General features: G+C 39.9%; 1 protein-coding gene across 1 annotated transcript in view; it reads right to left on the bottom strand.

Moving 5' to 3' along the window:
- LOC124555064 overlaps positions 1–21,310 on the bottom strand; it is a 704,233-nt gene that overhangs the window by 437,475 nt on the left and 245,448 nt on the right. Inside the window, exon 29 of the mRNA XM_047128850.1 lies at positions 7,910–8,126. Coding sequence (XP_046984806.1) covers positions 7,910–8,126 — 217 coding nt within the window. The remainder of the gene's footprint in view (positions 1–7,909; positions 8,127–21,310) is intronic.

Below are 21,310 nucleotides of genomic sequence, written 5' to 3'. Positions count from 1 at the left end.
TGGGAAAATTGTAAGTGTATATTGAAAGAATAGGCTAATGGAAAATGGTGGTGGTGTAATTGCTACAATAGACAAGAAACTCAAATCCTCTGAGATAAAAATTGAAGCATGTGAGATTGTTTGGACAAATCTCAGTATCAGGATTAGCATCAAATGGTAATTGGTTCCTTCTATTGCCCACCAGATTCATCTCATGATGTAACCAAAAACTTTCGAGGAAACCTTAGTTCATTTGTACATAAGTTACCCAATCATGCTGTAATCATTGGTGGATACTTTAATAATCCAACAATCAATTGGGAAAATTACAGTTTTGTTAGTGTTGGGCATCACAAGACATATTGAGAAACATTAATCAGTGCCTCCTCTGAAAACCACCCAGAACAGATAGTTCAGAACCCCACCCATGATGCAAATATATTGGATCTAATGGCAACAAATTGGCCTGATCCCTTGAGGATGTCCACATCAAAAATGGTATCAGTTACCATGATGCCGTCATAGCAACAATCATTACTAAAGTCCAAAGGCTAAATAAAACAAGTAGAAAGACATATATGTTCAGTAAACTAGATTAAAAAGCAGTATTGTCATATCACACTGAGGAACTTGAAACTTTCAGCACAGGACACAAGCATGTAGATGAACTGCGGCTGAAGTTTAAAAGAAGAGATGCCCATGCACTGGATAGTTAGGTAACCATCAGAGCAGGTGATACAGGAAGAACCCTCAATGGCAAAGATGCTTCTAGAGAAACAAGAGACTACTATACAATAGATGTCAAACAAAGCATAGGACTAAAGTCAGAGAGGTGCTGAATGAAATGCATTTGTCTGTCAAGAGAGCAACACATGAAGCCTTCAATGTCTACCATAGAGAACACTGCCAATTGATCTTTCACAAAACCCAAAGAAATTCTGATCATAAGTAAAGGCTGTTAGTGATGTCAAAGTTAGTGTCCAGTCACTTGTGAACGAGACAGGGACTGAAACTGAGGGTAGCAAAGCAAATGCAGAAATGCTTAAGTCTGTTTTCAAATATTCCTTTACATAGGAAAACCCAGAAGAATGGCCCCAATTTAATCCTTGTACCACTGAAAAGATAAGTGAAATAACTGCTAGCCTCAGTGCTGTTAAGAAATACAGGGTGACTATAATTAAAGTTAAATTTTCAAACTGCTGTAGAAATTACCCCACTGGTCAGAATGATGTCAAATTGCAATGGAATATTATCGGAGAAGGGGGAAAACGTATGGCAGAAGAAAAAAAGTTGTGTGAAAATCGATCAATAAATGGCACTGTATGTGTTAGAATACATAAATGAAAACTCCTGTCATGTGCATGACACATTGAAGTTGGTATAAACACACTGGGTACACAATCTTTCCTCCTTTTGCATCTGTGATGTTCACCATGACTGTCTCAATGCAGGATCGTGCTCTGTTTGTAAAGCTGCATCACAAGAATGATGAATGTGCATACGTTGCTCTTGTAATGTAATTAACTGTCAGAGATAAAGTTTCTCATGCAAAAAGTACGATGCCCACAGTTAAGAGTTGAGGTAATTTCATTATGTTGCCAGAAAATGTGTTTAATTTAACTATGCATATTTTTGTTTATGTTAAATAATGGATTCGTTAAAGATGTTAAATGCTGTATATTTATATGTATCTTTGGATTTTATTAAGGTCAGTAGACCAAAGAATCTAGAATGCAGGAATGTCTGCAACTTCCGGGCACATGTTGGTTTGCCCACCTCTTCTTTGTCGGTTTTGGAGGGAGATGGACGTGTTTATGTGACCAGTACAGGATAATGCATTTAGATTATCAATGTTCATAGTGAAAATGTTGTAGTTACCAAACAAAAAGTACGAATAAATATAATTTTTAGCTGAAAGTATTTCAGATCCAGTAGTGTTTATTTCAAACAAGAAGAAAACCCAGGCCATGCTTGTTGGAGTAATTATTTTGCAGACAAAAACTTCGAAAACCTCTAGACAAATGAGATCTGCAGTATGTAATGTTTCAGCAGCTACTAATAAATAAGTCTTGTTGAAATTGTGCTGGAACTAATCGTATTATTCTCATTCAAAGACACGTGGTGAGACTGTGGTCCTACCACAATATACCGCATAAGATTCCACAATTGCTCAGTTTTGAAGAAACGAGATAGGTAACAACCAGTACACTCTGTAGAAGTTCCGGACAGTGAAGGGTTTGCAAAAAGGCATTGGTCTGATGACTGCAGTGGGTCTGGAGAAAATGATTTGGAAATTCTAGGAGATGGGTTCTTTTGGTGTGCAACATGGTAGAGGGAGGAAACAAATTGATTCGACATCAGTGGAAGCAGTGGCAACAGCAATGTAGAAGGAGACACGTGGTGATGTGCAAACATATAGTGCACGGAGAACTGCCCGAACATTGGATGTACCCATGAGCACAGTGCGTAAAATCTTAGGAAACATTCTTCTTTGCTATCCATTCAATATTACCCATGTGCACGAGTTGCTACCTGTTGACCTGCCAGCAAAAGAGACCTTTGCTTTAGAATTTCTTGCTCACATGGAAATGGACAATGATTGGCTGTGGAAGATTTTGTGGAGAGACAAAGCCCACTTTTATCTGGCAGGATATGTCAGTACACAGAATTGCTGAATATGGGTAACAGAAAATCTACACCCAAATCAACCAGTACCACTTAATCCTGAAAAGGTTACTTTGTGGTGTGGGTTTACAGCATCATTTATGATAGGGCCATATTTTTTCAAACAGACAGGTGCTTCCAGTCCTGCTATCTGTACCATCACTGATAAGTACTATGAGTGGTGCAATCATGTCATACCAGCTCTCCAACGGCATGGATGGGACCATTTTTATGCAAGATGGCGCACCTCTGCACATTGAAAATCCAGTTAAGCAGCAGCTGAAGCACCACTTCATAAACCCTGGAATTATCAGCAGCCATTTCCCTACAGCCTAGCCATCCCAATCAATGGTCTTAATCTGTGTGACTTCTAGCTGTGGGCCTATCTGAAAGATGTGTTCAGTGTTCCGACTGCAAACTTAGCTGCGTTGAAGGCATGCATTGTGCAACACATCCTGAAAGTGACCATGGAAACACTTCAGTCTGTTGTGGAACATGATGTTTCTCAATTTCAACTTGTTGCAGAAATGGTGGACAGCATATTGAACATGTTTTGTGTCAGTCACACGGAAATTATTAATCCGATTTGATTTTGATTAATCCTTTTTATGCGGTTTATTGGCCTCATAACAATTAAAAACTGATGTGATTGATGCTTTTTATGCAGTTTTTGGCCTCAGGACAATTAAAAACTGATTTTAGCCATCTGATGTGATACGACCTCGCCTTGATCAATGGGCTTTTGTAACTACCAGTATCACACCTGTACACCCATCCACACTGAGTAGTAGAGTTTGTTTAATATCAAATGTACACCTTAGGCATTGTTGTATGATTCACTTGTCATTTGTAGTCAACCACAATTAAATTATGATGCTTACAGCACCATCTATTGCTACATTTTGTAACTATTTATTTTTCTTCTGCCATATGTTTTCCCCCTCTATGATAATATTCCACTGCAATTTGATGTCTTTCTGACCAGTGGTGTTATTTATACAGTGGTTTGAAAGTTTAACTTTAATTATAATGACCATGTAGCTGAAATTGTTAAAACTGAACAAAGCTCAAGCACCCAATGGAATCCCTATCAAGTTCTATACAACATTTGTGGCTGAGTGAGCCCTGTTATAACTATAACCGATCATGGGTCCCTTGAAAAAAAAACTGTGCACAGCAGTTGGAAGAAAGCACAGTTGACACCCATTTACAAGTAGAGCAATAGAAGTGATTCACAAAACTATTGTCCAGTATCCTTGACACTGATTTGTTGTAGAATCTTTGAACATATTCTGAGCCCACACATTCTGTGGCATCTTGAACATCATGACCTCCTCCATTTCAACCACCATGAAATCCAAAAACATCATACATGTGAAATCAAACTCACATTGATGAACACTGTCAGGTAGATACAGTAGTTCTTAATTTCCAAAAGCATTTGATTCAGTGCCACATCTACACTTATTGTCAGAAGTACAATCATATGGTGTATCAAGAGAAATTTGTGACTGGACTGAGGACTTTTTGGTAGGGAGCATGCAGCAAGTTATCTTGGATGGAGAGTCATCATCAGATGTAGAAGAAACTTCAGGTGTGTCCCAGGGAAGTGTGATGGAATGTTTGCTGTTCATTTTGTATATTAATAACCTTGCACATGTAACCTCAGACTTTTTGCATATGATGGTGTTATCTATAGTGAAGTACCATCTGAAAGAACCTGCATAAATATTCAGTCAGATGTTGATTCTATTTCAAAGTGGTGCAAAGGTTGGTAAACTGCTTTAACCATTCAGAAATGTAAAACTGAGCACTTCACAGAATGAAAAAAAAAACCCTAGTATCCTATCACTATAATATCAGTAAGTCACAGATGGAACCAGCCAACTCATAGAGATACATGGATGTTACACTTTGTAGAGATATGAAATGGAATGATCACACAGGCTCAAGCATGCATAAAGGCAATGATAGACTTTGGTCTATTGATATATTACTGTGCAAACGCAATCAGTCTGCAAAGGAGATTGCTTACAAATCACTCATGCATCTCATTGTAGAATTTGCTCAAGCATGTGGTATCCATACCAGATAGGACTGACAGAGGATATTATAGAGAGAAGGGCAGCGCAAATAGTCACAACTTTGTTTGACCCACTCAAGTGTGTCACAGAGATGCTGAAGAAACTAAACTGGCAAACTCTTGACAATAGACACAAATTATCCCATGAAAGCCTACTTACAATGTTTCAAGAACCAGCTTTAATTGGTGACTCTAGTAAATGTACTACAATCTCCTATGTGTTGCCCACACAGGGATCATGAAGACAAGAGGCAATTAAACAAGAATTCTTCCTGCACTCCATATATGAATGAAATGGGAGGACACCCTAATAACTGGTACAATGGCATGTACCTTCTGCTGTGCACTTCAAAGTGGTTTGCAGAGTACAAATGTAAATTTATATGTATTTCTTTATATTATTTCTTAAAGTAATCATGTTATGCATGTTTTTCTTGAATGAGTTAACTTGAATGCCCATCATAAGGTTATTTTGCTGTCTACCAGCAGTGGAAATCCATACAAACTTTGGTGATGGATTAGAAGAAATCTTCTTCTTCATTCTCAACAGCTGAGAAATGCATGGCTGAATTAAAACACATACTTCTATTAAAGATGATCTGTGTGAAGGATATCCCATACTGGCAATTCAAATATGAAATATCAAGAAACTGCACAATTGTGTATTGCTATTGTGTTGGATTATCAACAATTAAAAGTATATGAACTACCTGACACCATAGGGACATCAGATGAAAGAGTATGGTGCACTTTACATGAAGAATTAACTATGAGAAAGCTTTATGCAAGATGGGTGTCGCATGTATATTTCTTAGCAATGTTTTGACTACTTCAAAAAAGGTCCCACTGATTCTGTGAACTAATTTCATACTGTAGATCCACATCTTATACAAAGGTGAAATAAATAAATAAATAAATAAAATAAACAGCAACTCAAGCAGAGGATATAAGCTAGCAATCTGCATCACAAAGGGTGAAGTTCATTTTATCTGCAAGAAAGGTAATGGAAGTGTTTTCTTGGGTGCAAAAGAGGTTCTTCTTATTGGCTGCATCAAAAAACTAAAATAATAACTTGAAAATACTATACATGTCTTATGGACCAAATGTATAGAAAAACTCTATAAGAAGATTGCAAAATTGTGGAAGGAGGATGGTGGGGGATTCCATCAGAATGAAGGGGGTGGGTATATGTTCTTATTACAGTGAAAAAATTATGATAGTCATGGATGCCCATTTTTCTGACTTTCTGAGATCAGACTTCAAAGATGTGAGCTCCTCACTAGAAAAAATATGTAAACTGCAATGATAATTGGTGTAATAGTTTGCAATATTGAAAAATAAGTTGATTTTGTACCTAAAAACATAATAATTGCCTGCAAGTCTGAGAAAGTTTCACCTTGAGTCATTATGTAAAGGACGTCAACAGTTGCCCAATACCTCACTGTCCAACACATGTGCAGGAGGTTCAGTATTAGAAACTCTGTCAACAGATTCTTCATAGGTTAAATTTTGGCAGGTTAAAATTAATATCCAGCATCATTACTTGTGATTAAATGTGGCTACACTGATTTCACCCTAGTCAAAGTATCAGCCAATGACTCTCACCTCAGATGCTGCCCCAGTGAGGCTCAAGGACACAAAGAGTTTAGTCAAAATAAACATATGCACTCCCTTTGATGTAAATGAATGCCTCACCACTATCATCATTTGAAGGCAGAAAAATATGGTGAAAAATAATGTTTGCTTTAATAAAGAATCCAGGATAAAAAGGCAAATGACAGCTCAAAAGGTGGTCAAAAAATATGCATTTCTAAAAAAAGTCACAAATGCACAACTTTCACATCCACCTCACGTTACAGCCCAAAACAGTTTTTTATGTAATTTTGTATTTCCTCAATCGTCAAACAGCCATCTATGTACTTTTTTCATGCCATTGGAATCAGCTAATGTCTACAAAGAATTCCTGAATAACTTATTCAGTAATATATATCATGCAGCCTTTGCTAAGTGGCATGAAAAAGATGATATCCAGAGTACTGAGGAAAGATGTGAAATTGTTTCAAAGTACCAGGAGTCCCAGGAGGAATCATTAATGTTCAGGGATACAATAGGAATGCTCTTATGAAGCAAAAAACTTCTTATTGACTTATGCCCTACTCTGAATGGATTTGAGGTAGAACACATTTAATGTACAGCTATTTTTGGGCTAGTGGTGTGCACATATGTGTCTTTAGAAGAGCAAATGACAGGGCAGAATTACTTGGATTTTTTAGAAAATTTGTTTGTTGAAAACCTTGAGGACATTTCTTTGGCAACATGGATTGCAATGTACTTCAAGCATGATGGAGGCCCTCCACATTTTACCTGTCATGTGACAAAACACCTCAATCGCATTTAACAAACTCACTGGATTGATCATGGTAGTACAATTAAGTAGCCACCAAGATCACCAAACCTTGGGCCATTCAGTTGTTGTTTATGGGGCTGGATGAAGTCTGAGGTGTTCAAACAAAATTTGAATATGCAGGAGGAACTGCTTTGTCACATCATGGACATGTATCCCTCATTATCGAACATGAAGATGCACTCAGACAAGCAAAACAACATGTCCTCCCAAGAGTGCACAAATGCACTGAAGTTGATGGTGGGATATTTGAAGATATACTGTGAACTGTACAACAGCTGTGCTGTTGTGTGTACAAGAATGCTTACAGGTGAGTGTTAAAAAATACATACTTTTCAATTGACAGTTTGTGAAACACATTTTGTAAAGTTTATTAACTGTTGTACATTTGTAAATGTGTAAACCTGACAATGTACTGAATAATACAGAATATAAATATACAATGCACATTAAATGTGTTCTCTCTCAAAAACCATTCTCAATAAGGCATATGGCCATATAAAAATTTTTGCTTCAAATGATCATTCCTGTCATATCCCTTAATATTGATTATTCCTTCTGGGACACCCTGTATTGTCAACATTTAAAATTAATGCAGCAGAATTCAATGAATTCTTTGTATATACTGCCCTGGTAAAATGCTTCCACATAACTCAGTGGAGCTACATTGTACTTTCTTTCTTTTTATTCATACAGCTTTACTACTTGTCACCTCTTGTCGGCTCTGGTTTACAGTATATCTTCACATATTTCTTTTATCTGTACAAGACTTATCTTACCTTTCAGTGTTGTTGTATATTTTCTCCTGTTCATAGTTAATTCAGCAACTCCTGTAACGTCATTATCAGAGTCTACATGTATACGAGTGATTAATACTCCTTTCCGATATGATGAAAATGGAGAAATCAGCGACACCGTTCCAGTAAGATTTGTTGATTCTGAGCTTTGCTCTAATTCCCATAAACTCTTTACTGAAATTATGTTCTCTGGCATATACTGCAAGGAAAGAAGAACAGTTAGGCATTATTTTATAATAGTTTCTTTTAAAAATTAAGTAATAAGTGGAAGTTATGAATCACAGTACACAAGATATAATGACTGGGTTTGCAGAATCCTTGTACTTCAGCAAAAAGATTCATTAGTACAGTAAAATGAGATTTAGCTGTTTTATTTGTCTCTTAAATTGTCTATGGCATGTGACTTTTCAGGCTTTATATTTGGTTGATCTGTTGCAAATACCCTTGTGGAGAGGAGTTGGATAGGGATGTAGGCTGCAAGTGCAGATAATGTACACTTCATCTGCTGATACTGCAGTACACAAGACGGTGCATGTGAGCACAGCAGCTGTTCAGAGCAAACTTCCAGTGAAAGGCAGTGCTGTAGTAGAGCTCTGTCCTGCTGGCCATGCACAATATGTAGAAATTTTTGAAAGGTGCCTTCTCAGGTTTGGTGCCAGATAATATTGTGCATTTTCCCCAGAACTTCATCAAAACAACTGTTCAGCATCATCAGGTGATGCTAGTACTTGCTGTTGCCACTGCTGCAAGACATGACTGATGAGACTCACATGGGGGCATTGAAAGTTATCGGGGCCAAGAGCGGTTTTTAACCACATCAGTATCCGGCAGCTCTGTCGTTTCCCAATGCACACTCGTGGAAAGCCTCTCTTCAGTTCCTTGCAAGCTGCGAGTGCTTTTGCAACACATAGTTCCTGCTCGTGGACCCAACAAATTTAGACACTGTCATGTGAGTCTTACCAATTGCATCTTGCACCACTGATGACATAAAATACTACCACAGACAATGTTGAACAGTTATTTTGATTAGATATTGTGGGAATTGCACAATTGTATCCAGCAGAGTCCCTGAGAAGTTTTTTTCAGTCTAGGATATATTTTCCCTGTATGATCTTGCTGTATTAGATATAAAATCAGCTTCTCAATATATTCATTACATGATTTTACTGTAATGCTTAAATAAACACTTAATTTCTTCAACAAAATGTAATATTTGAATATTAATTTCCGAATGTGCAGAGTAGCAAACTTTTCTGACATTACTGATTATTTTAGCAGAAATATAAATGAGTAATTGATGGTTATATGCACAATAAGTAGAAATTTTTGAAAAATGTAACATGTTATATTTAGCCTATATATTTTTTAATCTGGTGATTAAATATATACTTTCAATGCCACAAAATTATTACACATTAGATTCATTCCTGAGACTAGGTAGGACTATGCTTTTAACTCAAAGATAGAGCAGCTGCAATCTGAACCTATTACAGTAAGAAAAAATATAACTACTACCTATTTTTACACTATATGTAATGGAGGTTTCAAGTCATAAATATGCTGTACACAGACATATTTACTCATTAATTCATTCACACCTACTATTCTACAAAACACCCTCAAGTAGGAGAGCCAGCAGGGATGTGCCAAATAACACATTAACATGCTGAAGCAACCACTGAGCACTGCTGGCCATCACTTGTCCTCAGGAGGTGAAATATTTAGTATTGCCACTAGATACATATAAAAGTGCGAGGGGAAGAGAGAGAAAAAAGTTTGCAAGGCTTAAAAATTAAGAGAGGTCACTCAGGCTCCTGATGAGAGGGACCAACCTCTATATGCAAAGAGAGGGTCAGTGCTTTCAGGAAATGTGTTCAGTGCTAGCAAAATATGGAGTAAATCACTCTATTCAAAGATTCTGAAAATTACGTAGGGGTAACTTAAGCCTTGCAGGCAACTCATGCTGAACTTTTCCATGGAGCACTTGAGAGAATATTGAATATGAAATCTAGTGGACAAATATTGGTGAATTATGCAAAGAATTTATGATGGCATCAAGGGTAAAAGTAAAGCATGTGTCTTTCCAAATAAAGTCAATTATTCAGTTAAAAGAAACCATGTGAAAAATGTATGGACAAAATTAGCAAACTGAATGAACTTGGAATAAATGCATAACTGTTGTGATGCGCCGATCATTCAAAGTGCCGTCGCGCAATTATGCGCGTCCCCTACTTGCGGCACTGTCTGCCAGCCATGCAGCAGCTGCGCCACCTAAGCGGCCAGCCGGCCAGGGTCCACTAGACTTGAACTTAGTGCAGATTTGACCATCACCATGTACACACGCTTTATGTGGTCTACTTGCTCTGTGACTTACATGTGTTGTGTCGTCTTTTGAAATATAAGTGTTCAACTTGACGTTATAACAATTGGCGACAAAGATGGGATTTTTCCTTTTCATCATTGACCCACAAGTTTCCATGGCTACTTTAGAGCAACTATTGCAAGGTCTCATTGAACAGCAAATGCTTCTCACATTGGCAATTTGCGATTTTGTCACGGCAGCCAATGCGGGGCGTTTCTCATTGTTGTCTATACCTTCTTTTCCTCCTTATGACGAGACGGCGGAAGACTGATCTGATTATGAAAAACGTCTTTGACAGCACTTCTTGGCATTCCATCTCAAGGATGAACAAACATGTAAGTCTCTGTTCCTTTCATGGATTTCACCTGTATCGATTGTTGTCGCAATTGGCTCCTTTGAAAGATCCTGCGTCTTTGTCCTTTGCTGAAGTGTGCTCACTTATGTCTGTATATCTTCATAAGCAAACGCATGTGGTAGCCTCTTGTGTTGCCTTTTATCATTGTCAGAAACAACCGAATCAATCCTATCACGCTTGGGCTGCTGAACTTCATGGCCTCAGTAGAAAGTGTCAATTTGTTCCTGACGTTCACAAAGAATCCTATGCCGATTCCATGGTATGGGATGCTTTTATCCAGTCGGCGCCCGACATAGAAGTAAGGCAACATGCCCTTCAGTTGGCAAATCTGACTCTAGATGAAGTCTTCTCCATCGCGCAGTCTTTTGAAATTTCTCACACTGATGGAGTGCAAATAGAGGGATGGGGTGACATTGGGGAAATACAACCTCTGTGCGCTGTTGAGAAAGCGTGTGGCATGTCCCCGCCGGCCGATGTGGCCACAGTTTGCTCCGAAGCACAGCCTCGGCCTAACCATAAACAAACCTCTAAGAAACTGCAGCGAAACCCTCGGCAACTTCCTTCATGTGCCCAGTGTTATACGAAACATTCATGGTAGGATTATCCCCTACGTTGAGCCGTGTGTCACAGCTGCAAAAAGAATGGTCATGTGTCATTCGTTTGCAAATCCGACTGCATACATGATGTTCATGAACATGACGCTGATTCTGATTCTGTGTTGTTCATCAATTGTACTTTTTCCCTTTCAGGGAAGTTATTCCTGACAGTCCAAATACTTGGTCGAGATGTTCGCATGCAGGAGGATACTGGTTCTGCTGCCACTATCATCAAGTCTCAGACGTATCTTCAGTTGGGTTCTCCAACCCTATCACCTTTCACTAGGCAATTACAGACGTACAATAAACAGAAGATTTCTCTCTTGGGACAATTTGATGCTGAGGTATGTTACAAATCTGTTCTTTGCACTGTTCCCATATTTGCGGTAGACCATAGTAACACGTAAAATCTTTTTGGTTTCAAAGCCTTTCGCGTTTTTGGGTTCTCCATAGATGACTCTGTCAATATCGTCTCTGATGTCATTCCTTATGCTCAATTAGATTCCTTGTCGACAACATTTTCGTCCCTTTTTTCTCCTGGGTTAGGCCGTGCAAACGAGTTTGAAGCTCACATCATGCACAAACCCACCGCTCGGCCTAAGTTTTTTCAGGCTTGGCCCATTCCTCTGGCCCTTCGTGATCGGGTAAAACAGGAGCTGGATCATCTCACTGCTTCCGGGGTCTTGCTTCCTGTCATTTCAAGTGAGTGGTCCTCTCCTGTCGTTGTCATTGCTAAGCCAAATGGTGATAATCGTCTCTGTCGCAATTTCAAAGCCACTGTAAATGCTCAATGCCTCATCGACACTTACCCTATGCCCCGACCTCAAGAACTGTTCACTAAACCTGCTGGAGGCCAGTATTATTCTAAAATTGACCTGTCAGAAGCTTGTCATTAATTTCCTCTCGACACTGCTTCCCGGCAGTTTCTGATCCTTAACAGGCCTTTCAGCCTCTATCAATACCAATGATTGCCATTCGTGGTTGCCAGTGCCCCTGCTCTCTTTCAGCGATTCTTGGAACAATTATTGCTCTCTGTCCCTGGGTGTATCAATTACATGGACGACATTGTTGTCACTAGCTCCACCACTGAGGAACATCTTCAGAATCTCCGCACACCTTTCATGTCTTACAGACTGCCAGTCTTAAGTGTAATCTTCAGAAATCACAATTTTTTCAGGAATCTATCACTTACTTGGGGGTTCAAACTCTCTCGGGATGGTATTCGTCCACTTGAGCAAACTGTCGCCGTGATCGATACCCTTCCTCACCCTACATCTGTTAAGGAAATACAGGCCTTCTTGGGGAACATAGCATACTATCACAGGTTTTTACCATCTGCTGCTTCAGTGGCTCAGCGGTTGCATCGCCTGTTGCATAAAAATGTGCATTTCACGGGTCCACGTCATGCGATGCGGCTTTCCAGAAATTGAAGATTATGCTGAAACAGACCCTGTGCCTGGTTACTTATCAACCTGGGCAACATCTAGTTCTTGCCATGGACGCCTCTCAATATGGGGTTGGTGCAGTCCTTGCGCACCATTTTTCTGACAGTTCTGAAGATCCCATTGCTTATGCCTCCAAAACGCTCACGGATGCCCAATGAAAATATTCTCAAATTGAAAAAGAAGCTTTGGCCATTATTTATGCTCTTTATACGTTTGGTGTTTTTCTTTATGGATCCAAATTTCATCTTGTTACAGACCACAGACCACTTGTTTCCTTGTTTCATCCATCAGCGTCACTTCCTGACAAGGCTGCACACCACCTCCAGCGTTGGGCTCTTTACGTGTCTCGTTTCAATTATGAGATTCATTTCTGGCCGACGGCTCAACATGCAAAAGGTGATGCACTGTCTTGCCTTCCCATGGGTCCTGATCTGGCATTTGATAGGGACGAACTTTTGTGTTTCCACCTGGATGTTGCCGAGCAGCGGGTTGTGGATGGATTCCCCATCACCGGGGACCGGCCGGCGGCTGCTACTGGTTCTGACCCTACCATCTCCCGGGTTTTACGCTGTATTCAGAAGGGTTGGCCAGATCGTCCGTCCGCTAAAACTTCTGATCCATTGTGGAACTACTACGCTTTGCGCTACCACCTCACGGCTAGGGATGATGTTATCCTCCTTTCCACCTACAATGCGTCGCCGCGTGTTGTGGTACCTGCGTCTTTGCATGCTTCTGTCTTGCGCCTCCTTCACCAAGGGCACTGGGTTGTCTCTCGCACAAAACCTCTGGTGCGCTGTTATGTGTACTGGCCTGGCATCAACTTTGAAATCGCACGCATGGTTGCTGCTTGCATTCCTTGTGCGTCACAGGCTGCCGCACCGAAGTCATCTTTGTCACCGTGGCCTTCGCCTGAGAAGCCCTGGGAGCGAAATCATGCTGACTTCGCAGGACCTTTTTTAGGTACTTATTGGCCACTCGTAATTGATGCCTACTCTAACTTTCCTTTCATTGTCGGTTGCACATCGCCTACCACCGCGGCAACCACAAATGCTCTAGTTTGCATTTTCTCTTTGGAAGGCCTTCCCTCTACTCTTGTTACTGATAATGGTCTGCAAATTGCCACTTCCAAATTTGCGGATTTTGTATGGGTACGGGGATATGGCAGGTGGCCAAAATGGAGTCCTGTCCGCATCTTACGACACCGTGGCCAATGCCTGTATGAAATCCAGACAGACACGGGTGTTGCAGTGCATCATTCGGACCAGCTTCCGGGTGCAGGCAACGCCTTTTCCGGATGCCACTACACCACCTTCACCTCTACCTGACGCTTGGGATCTTGGCATCTCTCATTACTCACAATGCAGCCCTCTCACCGTCATCTCTGTGCCAGCACAAGAACGGACGCCACCAGGTATGTGCCCATGTAGGAACCGGATGGTGCACTGGGCCCCAGCAGATTCGACCCCTATGTCTCCTGTCATCTCGACCCTTTATCATTGGGGACACTTCCGTCCATACGAGAAGCCTCCTCCTCGAGACCTCATCAGTCAAACAATGCCTATGGACATTAGTCATATACAGGCCACCTCCATCAAGACCAGTGCAAAAATTTCAAAGGGGAGGAAAAGTGTTGTGACGCGCCGATCATTCAAAGTGCCGCCGCGCAATTACACGCGTCCTCTATATGCGGTGCTGTCTGCCAGCCATGCAGCAGCCGCACCACCTAAGCGGCCAGCCGGCCAGCGTCCGCTAGACTTGGACTTAGTGCAGATTTGACCGTTATCGTGTACACATGCTTTACGTGGTCTACTCGCTCTGTGACTTACATGTATTGTGTCGTCTTTTAAAATATAAGTGTTCAACTTGACGTTATAACAATAACTAGTTTCCAGTTTATCATCAGTACTTAAAAAACTGATATTGAAAAATTACAGCTCAAAAAAAGTGAACTGCACAAGCTGAAATTCCCACATGATGGTGGAAATGCAGGTCTGTGTAGTTCTCATGAATGAGGTGAAGAGGAAAAGGACAATGTGAATAAATCAACAGAAGAAAATTTATCAATGCTGACAAAAATATGAAACCAAGCATAAATGTGAACAATGCAAATCTGCCAACCTAGAGGTGTGCTGAATTGTTAAGTGAAACAATGCAAAATGGCTTCCAGACTGTAAACTCCAATAGCAAACTGTTTGAGCTTCCAGGCAGCCATGGCCATGGTCTTACAAATAAACTAAGAGAAAAAACTAATATATATTCATGTGGTAGAGTGAAACTGGGAGCCCCACTTAGTGAAATTAAAAAGATGATTGCATCTACAGAGGTAAAAAATCTAGAGGATAAAAGACTTTGTCATACTTCTAGGAGGTTCTAATGATGTACATAAATGTGAAAAAGTGAGTGCTATATATGATCTTAAAAAGTCTCTGAAAAATATCACACATACAAATGTTGGAATTGTGAACATTCCATGTCACCAGTCATGTGTCAATACAATGTGCCAATAATCAGTTTGCTAAAATCTGCAGACATTTTAAAAATGTGAAATGCATTGATCTGAGTAATATAGAATATATATTCCACACATAACATGGACTACATCTGAATGGCTTAGGTAAAGAATATCTAGTTAACCTGATAAAAAAGGAAATAAAAAAAACACCAAAATAACTTCAAAACCAAACCAACAGTCACAATGCCAACGCCAGACCCAACAGGAACAACAAAAACATCTCAAAGAAATGTACAAATGAAAGAACCATCATCATCAGCAACAAAACAGGCAAAAAAGACAAGGAGTCAGCAGAAACAACAGTGGGTAGTGAAGGTAACAACAAGAAAACTATAGCTCCTCATCATCCAAATGGTTTTTTAGACAAAGACAGAAGAAAAATGAGAAGTCTTCAAAGTAAGAAGTGCTCAGTGTTCCTCAGTTCTCCACCACAATGCCCAATCCATAAGAAATAATGCGCAACAGGTAGAAGTGGAACTGCAGACTACTGATAGTTCATTTGTTTGCATGAAAGAACATTGGTGTAGCGATGGTGAAATTACACATATAGCTCTAAGCTAATATGATTATATTACACGCCACTGTAGTAGAAACACCATGAGAGGTGGTAGATCATGTATATATGTAAAGGAAAGTGTTATATATAAAGTTAGAAATGACATTTATTTCATTAAGTGGAGAAAAGCATGTAGAAATATCAGCTATAGCAATAAGAAAGCCACACGTTATAAAGACTAACTATATTATGTATTTACTGTTCTCTCAGTGGAGGCATAGATACATTCATAGCAAAACTAATCCAAGTATTGGACATGGTTACTAATCCTAAGGGTAAAATTCTCATTTATTAACACAGCCACAAGGGTAACTAAGCATTTGGCATCGATCATTGAGCATATACTAACTGATCCGAAAAAAGAACATTGTGATGTTATTGTAGGTAACCTAGGCCTTTCAGAACATTCCAGTCAGCTCTTAAAATTAAATATTGCTGTAGAAAACAAAACTTAAACACTCACACACAGAATGGCCTTCTCTAAGCAAGAAAGGGTTAAATTTACCATTTAAATGAACAATGAAACATTGGAAGAAGTGTACATGGAGACTAGCTTGGCTAGGAAGTTTTCAAAGTTCCTATCAAAATTTAAATTCAGGTTTGAAGAACTGTTTCTGTGAGTAGTATGAGTCACTAAAACACAAAACAAAAGTGACTGGGTACCCAACAGAATACGAAAATCCTCTGTAACCCTCAAACACCTCAGCAGCATAAAAAAACAACCAAAATCATCCTCCATTACAAAAATACTACCAAACATACAAAAACATATATAGAAAAGCTTTAGTAACAGCACAAGTATGCGATCTGAAGATTTTCCGGCGTATTTCAAATTTGAACAGTTGTTGGGTATCAGACCGTGTAGCATCGTCATTTCTCCACAATATTTCGGCAGACGTACATGCTGCCACCTCCAGGTGGTTCCTGATGAATGCTGTACTGTTCCTCTCAACACCCTATATATGTTAGCCATTACCCCCTCCACCGTTCCTCTCCTGGTGTATTTGGTGTGACCCAGCTTGCGGTCAGGTTTCCATTTCACCAGAACGTCAAGAAATGGTAGGGCACCATCCTGCTCCATCTCCATCATGAACTGTATGTTGGGTTGCAGCGAGTTGAGGTGTTCGAGAAATTCATTTAAGCTGTCCCGTCCATTTGACAGGACAGACAGATGGCGTCGCACATGGGGTGCCTGCTTTCACCGGGTGTAGCAAACTTTTTATGGAGAATTTAGAGGAGAAGACACTAGACAAGCCAAACAAAAACCAACTTGTTTCTTCTGCTACGTGGATGACACATTTGTTGTTTGGCCATGTGGATGGGACAGCTTAAATGAATTTCTCGAACACCTCAACTCGCTGCACCCGAACATACTGTTCACGATGGAGTTGGAGTAGGATGGTGCCTTAATGGAAACCTGACAGCAAGCTGGGACACAGTGTATACAGGAAACCTACACACACTGATTTGTACCTAAATGCCTTCAGTTGCCACCACAACTCCCAGCGTGAAGGCGCTTTGCACACACTTATTCACAGGGCACGATCGATCTGCGATCAGGTGAGCCTTCCAGCAGAACTGCAGCACGTTGAGACAACATTTCGGAAATATGGGTACAACCAGAAGCAAATAAGAGACGCATTCAGACAGACTGCACCAGGAGAACAAGAAGAAGAAACAGAAGCACACAAGTCATTGGCGTGCATTCCATTTGTAGGAAACACCTCAAGAAAAATCGGTAGAATCCTGGGGAAACAAAATGTGAAATGTGTATTCCGACCCCCTGCAAAAACCTTGACTCTACTGGATTCAGTGAAAAATGACCTAGGCTTTCAAAAACCAGGCGTTTATCAAATTCCCTGTCAGTGCATAAACTCATACACTGGGGAGACAGTCTGCACTGTAGAAGAGAGGTGCTGTGAACACAAGTGCCATACCTAATTACGCCAGGCCACTAAATCAGCCATGGTTGACCACTGTATGAAGACTGACCATACTATGGACCATGAAAAAACAAAAATACTCTGTCAATCCTCCTACTTCTGGGACTGCATTACTAAAGAGGCCGTCGAAACACGACTACAGGACAATCTAATTAATAAAGACAGCGGCCTTCAACTTAGTCAGGCTTGGAACCCTGCACTCAGCCTGGAGAGAAAGATGAGGTCCCAGAGATCGAGGACTGCCCCTGACGGTGGCAGCAGGGAGACTGCAGATTCCAGTTCAGACCCAGGCACTGCTTCCCCCACCACCTCCAGTAGTCGTCACGCCGGCCGCACCGAAGACACCAGGAGAGGAATGGTGGAGGGGGTAACAGCCAGTATATATAGGGCACTGAGGGGAACAGCACAGAATTCATCAGGAACCACCTGAAGATGGCAGCGTGTATGTCTGCCGAAATATCTGGGAGAAATTACGACACTACCCGGTCAGATACCCGAGAACTGTTCAAAAACAGCACAAGTGTCTCAAAATGATATAATTACAGAAAAGGCAGAAAATAAAAGTGGCCTAGAATGTCACCACACAGATGACAAATGGAAAAAATACAAAGCAGGTAAACATACAATTACAGCATAATGGTAATACAGTACATGATCCCAAAAAAATTGCAAACTATGCAAATCAATATTTCAGCATCATAGAAACCAGTTACACCACAAATTTGAAAAACTACAACCAGTACCAACACTGAACTATGTTCCAAACACAATGATGCTGCAACCGATCACTTCAGCAGAAATAAGCAATTTTGTTTGGAATGTAAAAAATAAAAACTCAGCAGGTACAGATGAAGTGCTTGTGTGCTTGCTGAAGGACCATATATACAGTATCAAAGACCGTACAGTGCACATCTTAAATGAATCATTCACCACAGGTTTCTTCCCAGAGGCACTAAAGCATGCAAAGGTCTTGTGCCTACATAAGATAGGAGACCATGAAAATATAAAAAAATTATAGGCCCAGCTCTTTCCTGTCGCCATTTTGAAAAGTAGCAGAAACCGTAACGAAAATTACACTCATGTGGTACCTACAAAGCAAAATCTTCTGTGTAAAGAACAGTTCAGATTCAGGCCTGGTAGAAGCACACAATCACCTATAGCTCATTTTACAAATGATGTTCTGGAAGCACTAGATAAAGGAGATCATATAACAGGCATCTTCCTTGACTTCAGAAAACCATTTAGTAGGGTATACCATGCAGTTCTGTTAAATAAACTGGAAGCTCTAGGTATAAGAGGAATAGCAAATTAGTGGTTTTGTTCATACTTAAAAAGCAGAGTGCAATGTGTAGAGATCTCTCAAACAAACTGCTGTCATACCATAAAACACATTTTTTACCCAATACATTAATATTGGAGCCCCCAGGGAAGCGTGTCTGGTCCAATACTCTTCTTGATATATATCAATGATTTTCTCCAGGGTATCAAACATGGTGAAATACGTATTATGATAAAAAGTAACAAGAATACTCACTGCACTGCACTGTTTAAATCTATGGGAATTTTGATTGTTCCATGTGAGTACATATTGCAAACAGTGATCCACATTCAAAAAGACTTTTATCAGGAAAAGGACTCTACATGCACATGGAAGCATATCCTCCCACAAATTACATCTCAATAGAAAAAACACAACAAAAACCTAAAATAGTGCGCTATGTAATGGAATTAAACTATACAATAAAAGTTAGATATAGTGGGAATTAGTGAAATTCGGTGGCAGGAAGAACAAGACTTTTGGTCAAGTGAACACAGGGTTATAAAAACAAAATCAAATAGGGGTAATGCAGGTGTAGGTTTAATGATGAATAAAAAAATAGGAGTGTGGGTAAGCTACTACAAACAGTGTAGTCAATGCATTATTGTGGCCAAGATAGACACGAAGCCCATGCCTACTACAGTAGTGCAAGTTTATATGCTAACTAGCTCTGCAGATGATGAAGAAATTGATGAAATGTATGATGAGATAAAAGAAATCATTCAGGTAGTGAAGAGAGACAAAAATTTAATAGCCATGGGTGACTGGAATTTGAGAGTAGGAAAAGGGAGAGAAGGAAACATAGTATGTGAATATGGATTGGGGGTAATAAATGAAAGAGAAAGCTGTCTGGTGGAATTTTGCACTTAATCATAACTAACACTTGGTTCAAGAATCATAAAAGAAGGTTGTATACATGGAAGAAGCCTAGAGATACTAGAAGGTATCTGATACATTATATAATGGTAAGACAGAGATTTAGGACCAGGTTTTAAATTGTAAGACATTTCCAGGGGCAGATGTGGACTCTGACCACAATCTATTGGTTATTAACTGTAGATTAAAACTGAAGAAACTGCAAAAAGGTGGGAATTTAAGGAGATGGGACCTGGATAAACTGACTAAACCAGAGGTTGTACAGAGTTTCAGGGAGAGGATAAGGGAACAATTGACAGAAATGGGGGAAAGAAGTACAAAGTACAGTAGAAGAAGAATGGGTAGCTTTGAGGGATGAAGTAGTGAAGGCAGCATAGGATCGACAGGAAGTGCAAAATGGCTAAGCAGGCATGGCTAGAGGACAAATGTAAGGATGTAGAGGCTTATCTCACTAGTCGTAAGATAGATACTGCCTACAGGAAAATTAAAGAGACCTTTGTTGAGAAGAGAACCACTTGTATGAATATCAACAGCTCAGATGGAAACCCAGTTCTAAGCAAAGAAGGGAAAGCAGAAAGGTGGAAGGAGTCTATAGAGGGAATGTACAAGGGCGATGTACTTCAGGACAATATTATGGAAATGGAAGAGAATATAGATGATGATGAAATGGGAGATACTATACTGCGTGAAGAGTTTGACAGAGCACTGAAAGCCCTGAGTTGAAAAAAGGCCCCGGGAGTAGACAACATTCCATTAGAACTACTGATGGCCTTGGGAGAGCCTGACAAAACTCTACCATCTGGTGAGCAAAATATATGACTCAGGTGAAATACCCTCAGACTTTAAGAAGATTATAATAATTCCAATCCCAAAGAAAGCAGGTGTTGACAGATGTGACAATTACCGAACTATCAGTTTAATATGTCACAGCTGCAAAATACTAACACAAATTCTTTACAGACAAATGAAAGAACTGGTTGGGGGCCGACCTTGGGGAAGATCAGTTTGGATTCCATAGAAATATTGGGACACGTGAGGCAATACTGACCTTACAACTTATCTTAGAAGAAAGATTAAGGAAAGGCAAACCCATGTTTCTAGCATTTGTAGACTTAGAGAAAGCTTTTGACAATGTTCACTGGAATACTCTCTTTCAAATTCTGAAGGTGGCAGGGATAAAATACAGGGAGCAAAAGGCTATTTACAATTTGTACAGAAACCAGATGGCAGTTATAGGAGTTGAGGGGCATGAAAGGGAAGCAGTGGTTCGGAAGGGAATGATACAGGGTTGTAGCCTCTTCCCAATGTTATTAAATCTGTATATTGAGCAAGCAGTAAAGGAAGCAAAAGAAAAATTTGGAGTAGGTATTAAAATCCGTGGAGAAGAAATAAAAACTTTGAGGTTCACCGATGACATTGC

Source organism: Schistocerca americana, chromosome X (assembly GCF_021461395.2).
Source record: "Schistocerca americana isolate TAMUIC-IGC-003095 chromosome X, iqSchAmer2.1, whole genome shotgun sequence".
In the NCBI taxonomy this organism is placed as follows: Eukaryota; Metazoa; Arthropoda; class Insecta; order Orthoptera; family Acrididae; genus Schistocerca; species Schistocerca americana.
This window is presented reverse-complemented; position numbering and strand designations above follow the sequence as displayed.